This window comes from Selaginella moellendorffii, unplaced genomic scaffold (genome assembly GCF_000143415.4).
Source record: "Selaginella moellendorffii unplaced genomic scaffold, v1.0 SELMOscaffold_12, whole genome shotgun sequence".
Classification (NCBI taxonomy): Eukaryota; Viridiplantae; Streptophyta; class Lycopodiopsida; order Selaginellales; family Selaginellaceae; genus Selaginella; species Selaginella moellendorffii.
The window spans coordinates 757372-765598 of NW_003314273.1; the positions used below are offsets into that span (position 1 = coordinate 757372).

An 8227-nucleotide genomic window follows, 5' to 3' on the forward strand; every position below is an offset into this window, starting at 1 on the left:
TAACTCTCTGTCACGCCCCTCCTCGAGGAAATCCTGCGCTTGTGAGCTGCTAGGATTTGTCCTCTTGGTTCTCTTCCTGAAACCCTGAGATTTTAACATACCAGATCGAATTTCCTATCAGTGCCTGGATCACAGCTGGTGCGCAGATCAGTGCCACGAAGTGCCTATCAGACTTTTTGTCGCCAAATCCCCGGGCCGCCAGGAGCAAGTTGAGGATGTGTAGTGGATGCGGTCATGGATCAAGAACCTTTACAAGATAACTTCGCGACCACAATCGATCGAAAGAGGATCAAAAGACAATGCACCGTTACATTTGCCGTGCAGATTTTTGGCGTTTGCCCTAATTCCTTAGCACCACCGCAGCCTACAAAGCGACAGGCAGCGCATGCGCGCGCGCTTGTAGCAAAAATTATGTTCGCCGATAGCTATCCACGAAAAGCTGTTGGCCCCCCCTTTTTTCCTCTGGAGATTGGATGGGCGAATCTAACTATCAAAACGATAAGGTTGCCCGTGCTAAGCGCGCAAAAAAGAAAAAAAAATAAAAAAATATACATCTCTCCAACGTTTCCATAGCGCCGACAAATTCATCCAACTCCCACGTGTCGAGAAATCCCTCTCCAGGCACCAAATACGTTGCACTCTACGAAGCTTCTCCCAATATGCACCGTCTTTACCCCGAAACAAGGCTCCATTCTCCTCCCTCCAGAAAACGATTAAAATATATGGTGTACGGTACGAGCCCCAAGCTAATGGGCCATGCGGTCACAAACTCCCGCCTTCCGTGCTCCGCCGACACCCAAAGATCCAAAACACGGCTTGGCTGCCCGCCACGTGGCGAGCGGCAATTGTCGGCGCTACGGTGGCTTTGTAGAGTCCCTGTCCATATGGTTCTTGTGTACCTACAAAAAGAGAGGTAGCTCGGGATGGCCTATCGCTCTCTGCCACGCGGACCGCCGCTGGCCACGGTGGACGATGCCTGGTTACGTAACCGGCGTAACCGGTGTGTGTGGATGCTTAAATCTTTCGGTCTCGCATTCTCTTTCTAGGGTTCTTGAGCGTCCTTTGCTTTGGCGGAGTTTTTTTTCTGCCAGAGCACTGGGCTGCAAAGTCGGTGTGTGTGGAGGCGGCAGAAAAAAAAGAGAGAAAAAATTGGACTGCGCACCAGCTGTGATCCAGTGCTCCCGCCTCTCTGCTTTGAGTGTCATCCACGGCGCCTACTTTCTCTTCTCCAAAATCTCCCCCCTCCTAGCATCGATCGAGCAATCCATGTAGCTGTTCCATTGCGCCATCGATCCCTCGATCGATAATCTCTCGATTCTCATTGAAATATCTCAAGAACAAGAGGGAAAATTCAAGGATTGTGCGCGACTTCCAAGCGATTCCAGGGATGGAGAACAAGAAGCCACTTCTCCCCCCCAACAAATGGCTCCATCTTCCATTGGAGCTCCACGAGAAGATCTTCGCGCTCCTCCCAATCGCCGCAATCACTCGCTGCCGCGCCGTGTGCCACACCTGGCGATCGATCCTCCTCTCCCCGCCCTTCCTCCAGCACTGGGCGCGCATCGCCGCCCCAATCCCCTGGTTCCTCATGTTCCGCGACCACAAATTCCGTGCCTACAGCCCCGCCCTGGGCACCTGGCACGACATCCCGGCCGTCAATCCCTCCGACCACGCCTTAGATCTGACGTGCATTGTCGCCTCCGCGGGAGGCCTCTTGTTCTTGAGCTCCCAGAAGAAGAAGAAGGGCTCGCCTCCACTCCTCCTCGTTTGCAATCCCCTCACAAAATCGTGCCGCATCCTCCCGGGCCTCTCCCGGATCACGCTCATTTACGTGATGGGGATGATGGAATCGGGCTGGAACTCGTACAAGATCCTCGTCGCCGGGGTTGCGAGCTCCTCCTCGCAGGAGCTCATCACCGAGATCTACGACTCTGCCAGCGGCGGGTGGGAGTGCCAATCCTCGGCGCGGCTGGACGCTTTCCAGGATTTCTCCGGGATGCGCGCGGTCTGGAGCGATGGCTTCTTCTACTGCCTCTCAGTGCCGCCTTACAAGCTCGTCGCCTACGACATGGGCAAGCGATCCTGGATCACGCTCGATCACGCGCAGCAGCTACCGGCGCTGGCCATCCCCAACCTCGCCAGTGCCTCGCTGCTCGTGTGCCGCGGCCGATTGGTCATGGCCGCCAAGATCACCGGCGCCGCGGCTAGCAAGAGGGTCCGGATCTGGGAATTCGACGCGCAATCGTGCCACTGGAAGGACGCCACCGCCAACAGCGATCCCGTCCTCCAGGAATTCTGCAAGTGCGTGTCCTATTTCATGGCGCTCCAGCGGCCGCGCGGCCTGGATTCCGTGTGCTTCAATAGCTGGTGCCGGTGGAGGACGCTCATGTACGATGTGTCGCAAAAGAAGTGGCACTGGCTGCCCGAGCACTGCGGGAGATTCAAGGACATGCTCAGCGGGCTCACTTACGAGCCCACATTCTTGGCCAGAGCTTGACGAAGAACCCTAACATCACGCAAGAGCCCTAATTACGTCCACGTGGCTGATCAAGGAAGAGCCAAGTGTTGGTATTTTTTAATCGAGGATCGCTTCAAAGGAAAAACTGTCAATAGTTTCTGCGATTCGACACTTTTACAATATAGCTATTTTTCACCGAAAGTTTTCACCGAAAGTACATCTATACTGAAGAACAGTGCTTGCTTCCGTATCTTTTTTCTTTCTTGGTTCATCCATAGTACATGAACGTCGAGCCTCTGGATCGACGCATATAAATTCCTGTCAAGTTGGATGGTGGAAAGCTGCAAGACAACCAAGGCAAGAGGAGCTTGATCTAGCAAAACAAGACAAAAGGGAATTTAAAAAGCTGAAAGCACTCACTTGGGAGATCCGTGAAATCCCACTTTAGTTCGTCAATCGCTAGCCTCGGGCGATCTCCTCGACTTGGATGATCGCTCCTTCTTTCGCGAGTGGTCCTTGCGGCTCCTCTTGCTCGACGACGATGACGATTTCTTGCTGCGGTGATGGCGCTTCCTCCGGGAGCTCTCGTCGTCATCAGTCGACGAGTAGTCCCTCCGGCTCCTCTTGGAACTGGATTTCCTGCTCTTGCTGCGATGGCTATGGTGTCTCTTGCGCTTCCTATCACCCTCCGAATCGTCACTGCTCAAGCTATCGTCCTTCTCCGAGGAGTAGCGCTTCTTCTTCCGGGACGAGGACGACATCTTCTTCGCGATCGCCCTCTCCATCTCCGAATCCACATCACTGTCCGAGTCGCTATCGTCGTCGGAGTCACTGCCCTTGTCGGAGTCGGTCCCCGGATGAGTCTCTTCGCGCTTTCCGCCCTTGGTGTTGCCCTCCACCGCCACGGCCCCATTGCCCACGTCCTCCTTGGCCACCGCGAGGAAATTCCTACACTGGAATGGTAGATGCCCAACTCGCTTGCATCGCCGGCAGGCGCCGCGGGGCTCGTCGCTGCTGGAAACCTGACCGCTCTGGATCTTCGCAAGCGCCAGCAATCCCTGGAAGCTATCGTAGGCATTCTCTCCTGCCGGCACCGGCGCCGCCCTCTCCCCGCCAGAGGGGTCCTTGCGATCCGGGGCGTAGGGATCATACCCGATTGCGCTCTGCCAAATCCCGTGAGTCTGTAGCGCCGCGCTGCTGTGCACGCGATTGTTGGCGGGCATGCGAACTCGCCCCGCGGTGGCCGGCATCTTGATCCGCTCTTCCTTCGCTCCGCAACAAACCCTAGCAAAGGAAATGAAAAGAATATGCTTTAGGGTTCTTCGTTTAGGGTTCTTCGCCTTGTTTTAATGGCGCTCGTGAAATTCGCTATCGCGTCGGTGTTCATGTGGACGGCGCCGCTGCTCATTCTCCAGGCTTACAAGCGCGATCTCCTCCCAGGTATGGCGAGATCGATTCATTTTCTAAGAGATTGGCTCCAGGATTTTCCAGTCTTTCACCGGAAGTGCAAACCATCGTTTGTGGATTACTGGCGGTTGTCTCCGTCAATGTCGTGATTGCCTTCTACATTCTATCGGCCATGCGAGAGCCTCCGACGAGCGCGGAGCCAAAGCCCGATCCAGAGTTTGTTTCTCGAGCTAGAGCCAGCGTCGAGGCTCTCCAATCAAGCCCAGAGATCAAGAAGAGCGAGTAACAAAAAATTGGTATCGATTGATTCGCCCTCTTTCCTTTCTCTTTCGTTTTTTCTTTTCTTTCATTTGGTCAGCTGGACGACAATAACATAGAATTCTCCATCTGGGACGACTACAATCTCGTGAACCTTGGTACGTACTCTCAAAAGCCTCACTTGATCCTGGAGCTAAGAAGTAAAAGATTTTGATGGCAGTAAATCGGAGCTAGAAAATCTGCGAACCTTGGATTCGATGTCGTGGATCAAATCTTTGGCTTTGGTCGCGAGTGGAACCATGTACGAGGAATACTGGTAACAAAAGTTTTACATGATTGGAGCGATCAAAGGTGTGTTTTTCTTTTCCATTTTCCAGACATTACCCGAGCAGTGGTTTGATCGTCCATCGTGCTCGTGATAGGAATTCCAAGGCTGTCTGTGACGATCGTTCCGAGAATTCCTGTGGAGAAAAGATCAAAGTCAGCCAGTGGAGCTCTTGATCTTCCAAAGATCTTGGAGGAACCAACCTCTGTGCGACGAGATCTTCTTCACGGTCTCCTCGACGTGATACTGCGAGCGCGCGAGCGAGCATTAAGCTTCTCCTCGCGGCAATTCTATAGGGGCAAGAGAAACAAACACCTTGGCCTGCGAGAATTCGTGGGGCTCCTTCTTCTTCACCTCCACGATCACGGGAGCTTTCTCCTCCTCCTCCTCAGCTGGGGCTTCTTCTTGCTCCTTTTCCTCCATCGCCAAATCTCCAAAGCTTTCGCTCCCGGAGGAGAGCGAGAGATGCGAGGAGTCATGAGTAATCTGGTCCGTCCATTTTATTTTAACGAAAGTATATACTTAAAAAGATGCTAACCTAGAATGTGCCCCGTACAATGTGCCACGTGGAAAGCGCATCCAGTCCGTCCATTTTGAAGCTTACATTTTGCCACGTGAAACTCCCAACATTTAAGGGTATATGCTTGGAGAGATGCTCTTTCTTAATGGGGCAAGCTCTTCGCAGGGCAAGAGGAGCGGCGGCGAGGTTTGCGGAGGAGAAGAGCGCGCCGAGCGATGCCGCGCGCAAGGCCGTGGCGGCGGAGGACGAAGATCGGCCGATCCGGCTCTACTCGGCGGGCGTTCGGAGGGTGAAGACGAAGGAGCAGCTTGAGACCGAGGCACGATGGGCCGCCAAGTCGAAAGAATTGTATGGCAATCCAAAGCCAGGTAAGATTTCGATTCCATGTAGCTAGAATCTTGCGATTGAGAAGTGTGAGAGCAGCCCCGGATGCCAAGGCGCGGCTGCGAGCACAGCAGGAGAAGGAGACCGATTATCGCCCGGATCCTCCATTCGATAAATCATACGATCGTAAGTTTCGTCCATGGATCCTGCATTCTCTATGATCAAATTTTTTACTTGTGTTCTTCGTAGAGCCCTTTCCTGGTCACAAACCGGTTGAGCGAGAATCATTTGATCGAGAATGGGACCAGAGCGATCGCACTTACAAGTATATGGTCCAGAAAGCCGCTGGACAAGTGGTATCCAGGACCGAGAACGTTGGACCTGGAGGAGAGGTACGTGTTCTTGGTACTATCATTTTTTTTCCTCTCGACTTCTCATCTAGTTTCCAGCATACCAGCATTTCCACAGTAGCTAGATCGTTCAAACTTCATCTAGTTTCATCTAGTTTCCGGCATTTTCAGATCGTTCAAAGTTCATCTAGTTTCCAGCACTTACACCATAGCTAAATCGTCCAAACTTCATGTAGTTTCCAGCATTCCCACAGTAGCTAGATCATCCAAACTTCATCTAGTTTCCACTATAGTTCCTAGCATTTCTTTGCTCGCAACCTCTAGAACTGTGAGCTCTCTCCGGGCTCTTTGCTTCGGCTGTAGGACCTGTCACTCAAAACGAAGTTTTGGCTTTCCTTCCAGGTCCCAAGAGCGTCATCACCGCAGCCATTCGGGACCCCCGCGCCGCTGAGCCGATCCAAAGTCGACACTGCCGACAGGGAGGGGCGGATCGTCCCAGGCAAGCTCAACATCCTCCAGCTGAAGCAGGCCTTCCTCCTCCACCATGGCCAAGCCGAGGGAGCAGTGAAGCAACTGAGCGTGGAAGCCATAGCCGAGAAGTTCGAAGTTAATCCCGACCTCCTCAAGCGCGTGTTTAAACACACCTCTCTTGCGGAGGGCAAGCCCGTGGACAAGTCCATCTATAGGGGAGTAGCAAAGTCCTCCAGATAAAAACGAGGAATCTTTCACTTTTACCATGGTATAAAAGAAGAACAATGTTGACATCCGTGAGTATTTCCACGCCTTTGGTTTCCATAAATTATAGGCAATGTCGACATCTCTAGTCTCTTGACAATCTTGGCTCCTAATAAATAGATCTAATCACAATCTTGCACGTAGCGATCGAACGGTAGCGTTTCTTGACTCTTCTTTTCTCATCTAGCCTGCCACTTTTGATTGATGTCTTGATTCTAGCGATCGATCTCTTCTACTTATAATCGATGTAGTGGTCATAGGGATCGATCTTTTTCTCGTTTTTTGCTTTTCACCTTTGAATGGATTGCTCCAGCGATGAATCATGCATCAACAAGGACGAAGCCCTGCGCCTCAAGATCGCGGGGATCGCCGCGATCCTCGTCAGCTCCTTGCTAGGCGTCGCGATCCCGCTGGTGTTCAAGAGCTTCAATCGCACAAGAGTGTTCTTCGCGGGGCAGTGCTTCGCGGCCGGCGTGATCCTCTCCACCGGTTTCGTGCACATACTCCCGGACGCGTTTGCGGCGCTCACCAATCCATGCCTGTCGGAGCATCCATGGGAGAAGTTCCCCTTCCCGGGATTCATCGCCATGACCACTTCCATGCTGGTTTTGTTCGTGGATTCCATGGCACTGGGCTATTACACTCGCAGGGAGGGGGAGACATCGTCCATGGGCGATCATGCAGATCATCCACACCATGTCCACGCTCATCCTTCCAACGATCACAGCGCAGAGGTCTCCAAGGTCCACGATTCGCAGGAGCTTGAAGCCAGTGCCGGGTCGACAACAACAACTATAAAAAACAAAGTTGTGGCTCAGGTAAGTGTAGAACTTCTAGCCTTTCGCTGTGATCTAGAGTTTGAGGTTTTGACTTTGCAAAGGTGCTAGAGTTTGGGATCCTCGCACATTCGGTGATAATTGGAATCGCTATGGGGACTTCGAATAGTCCATGTACTGTTCGTCCTTTGGTTGGGGCCCTTGTGTTCCATCAGTTTTTCGAGGGATTAGCACTTGGTGGATGCATTTCCTTGGTAAGATTGGCATTACTGTGGTAAAGTTTTGATAGATTCAGCCTTGCAATGCAGGGAAGCTTTAAGGCCGTTTCCAAGCTGCTCATGGCTTTGTTCTTCACTATCACGACCCCCGGTGGAATTGGTATTGGAATGATTATTTCTTCGAGATATAACGAAAATGATCCTAAGGCTTTGATTGTGGAGGGAGTGTTTGACTCTATGTCAGCTGGAATTCTTATCTACATGGCTTTGGTTGACTTACTTGCCTCTCATTTCATGAGTAAGGAGTTCTTGCAACAATCTTGGAGACATTACAGTTTAGGATATTTGTTTTTGGTCTTGGGAGCTGGAGCAATGTCGGTGATTGCTATCTGGGCTTAGATGTTTTCATAAAAATATAATATAATATGCTTATCTGGAAAATCACTTTCTACTTTTCATGTAAATATTTTAAAATAAATATCTCTAAAATATTAACTTCAGCGATAGATAGCTGTAAATAAAGAAGTATTTAATTTTTATATAATAAAATTGTCTTGTAAATTATAATTAGTGTTATCATATAATTAAATAGAATGCAACACTTTATACCTCTTTGAAGCCTCTTTGATGCTGGTCAATTTGAATGCTACATTATGATTAGATGCATTTATATATAATCACTTGGTCTTCTGTTGTTGTTTTATGACAAGATTTTATTTGTTTGGGAAAAAATAGAGATTAAGTGGCAATAAGAAATATAAGTGTGCAAGTGCCTAAAAATGAATTAAGGCATATATATACTAAAGTAAAAACCATAAAAAAAAGGTTGATATGTTATTCCTCCATCTTCTATGAC

General features: G+C 50.6%; 5 protein-coding genes across 6 annotated transcripts; 4 read left to right on the forward strand and 1 right to left on the reverse strand.

The window, feature by feature from the left end:
* Window positions 1-1051: 1051 nt before the first annotated feature.
* Window positions 1052-2672, forward strand: LOC9659486 (F-box/kelch-repeat protein At5g15710). Its single transcript, XM_002969212.2, has one exon. The coding sequence runs from the start codon at window positions 1388-1390 to the stop codon at window positions 2495-2497; it is 1110 nt and encodes a 369-aa protein (XP_002969258.1). The 5' UTR covers window positions 1052-1387; the 3' UTR covers window positions 2498-2672.
* LOC9659487 (CAX-interacting protein 4) lies at window positions 2632-3751 on the reverse strand. Its single transcript, XM_002969450.2, has 2 exons — window positions 2879-3751; window positions 2632-2799 (listed from the first exon to the last, which is right to left on the reverse strand). Exon 1 carries the CDS (start codon window positions 3706-3708, stop codon window positions 2911-2913), a length of 798 nt encoding a protein of 265 aa, XP_002969496.1. The 5' UTR covers window positions 3709-3751; the 3' UTR covers window positions 2632-2799; window positions 2879-2910.
* On the forward strand, window positions 3746-4957 carry LOC112346140. Of its 2 annotated transcripts, none has more exons than XM_024674368.1 (4): window positions 3746-3898; window positions 3940-4281; window positions 4344-4439; window positions 4501-4957. In XM_024674368.1, the coding sequence occupies exons 1-2, from the start codon at window positions 3808-3810 to the stop codon at window positions 4149-4151; spliced, it is 303 nt and encodes a 100-aa protein (XP_024530136.1). In that variant the 5' UTR covers window positions 3746-3807; the 3' UTR covers window positions 4152-4281; window positions 4344-4439; window positions 4501-4957. The 2 variants fall into 2 exon arrangements, with proteins under 2 accessions (XP_024530136.1, XP_024530135.1); XM_024674367.1 differs by having other exon boundaries at window positions 4344-4474; window positions 4546-4801.
* A 139-nt stretch (window positions 4958-5096) lies between these two features.
* Window positions 5097-6408, forward strand: LOC112346141. The gene is made up of 4 exons (XM_024674371.1): window positions 5097-5336; window positions 5392-5478; window positions 5542-5684; window positions 6045-6408. Exons 1-4 carry the CDS (start codon window positions 5114-5116, stop codon window positions 6351-6353), a joined length of 762 nt encoding a protein of 253 aa, XP_024530139.1. The 5' UTR covers window positions 5097-5113; the 3' UTR covers window positions 6354-6408.
* Window positions 6409-6522: 114 nt separating this feature from the next.
* On the forward strand, window positions 6523-7804 carry LOC9660288 (zinc transporter 1). The gene is made up of 3 exons (XM_002969213.2): window positions 6523-7195; window positions 7258-7407; window positions 7462-7804. Exons 1-3 carry the CDS (start codon window positions 6677-6679, stop codon window positions 7768-7770), a joined length of 978 nt encoding a protein of 325 aa, XP_002969259.1. The 5' UTR covers window positions 6523-6676; the 3' UTR covers window positions 7771-7804.
* Window positions 7805-8227: the final 423 nt, after the last annotated feature.

Excerpts from the sequence above, each read along its gene's own strand:
- LOC9659486 (XM_002969212.2), top strand. The coding sequence starts at position 1,388 with ATGGAGAACAAGAAGCCACTTCTCCCCCCCAACAAATGGCTCCATCTT.
- LOC9660288 (XM_002969213.2), top strand. The coding sequence starts at position 6,677 with ATGGATTGCTCCAGCGATGAATCATGCATCAACAAGGACGAAGCCCTG. Across the intron at positions 7,196-7,257 it reads AAAACAAAGTTGTGGCTCAG|GTGCTAGAGTTTGGGATCCT; the intron begins GTAAGTGTAGAA and ends GACTTTGCAAAG. Across the intron at positions 7,408-7,461 it reads TTGGTGGATGCATTTCCTTG|GGAAGCTTTAAGGCCGTTTC; the intron begins GTAAGATTGGCA and ends CTTGCAATGCAG.
- LOC9659487 (XM_002969450.2), bottom strand. The coding sequence starts at position 3,708 with ATGCCGGCCACCGCGGGGCGAGTTCGCATGCCCGCCAACAATCGCGTG.
- LOC112346140 (XM_024674368.1), top strand. The coding sequence starts at position 3,808 with ATGGCGCTCGTGAAATTCGCTATCGCGTCGGTGTTCATGTGGACGGCG. Across the intron at positions 3,899-3,939 it reads CAAGCGCGATCTCCTCCCAG|GATTTTCCAGTCTTTCACCG; the intron begins GTATGGCGAGAT and ends GATTGGCTCCAG.
- LOC112346141 (XM_024674371.1), top strand. The coding sequence starts at position 5,114 with ATGGGGCAAGCTCTTCGCAGGGCAAGAGGAGCGGCGGCGAGGTTTGCG. Across the intron at positions 5,337-5,391 it reads GTATGGCAATCCAAAGCCAG|CCCCGGATGCCAAGGCGCGG; the intron begins GTAAGATTTCGA and ends GTGTGAGAGCAG. Across the intron at positions 5,685-6,044 it reads ACGTTGGACCTGGAGGAGAG|GTCCCAAGAGCGTCATCACC; the intron begins GTACGTGTTCTT and ends CTTTCCTTCCAG.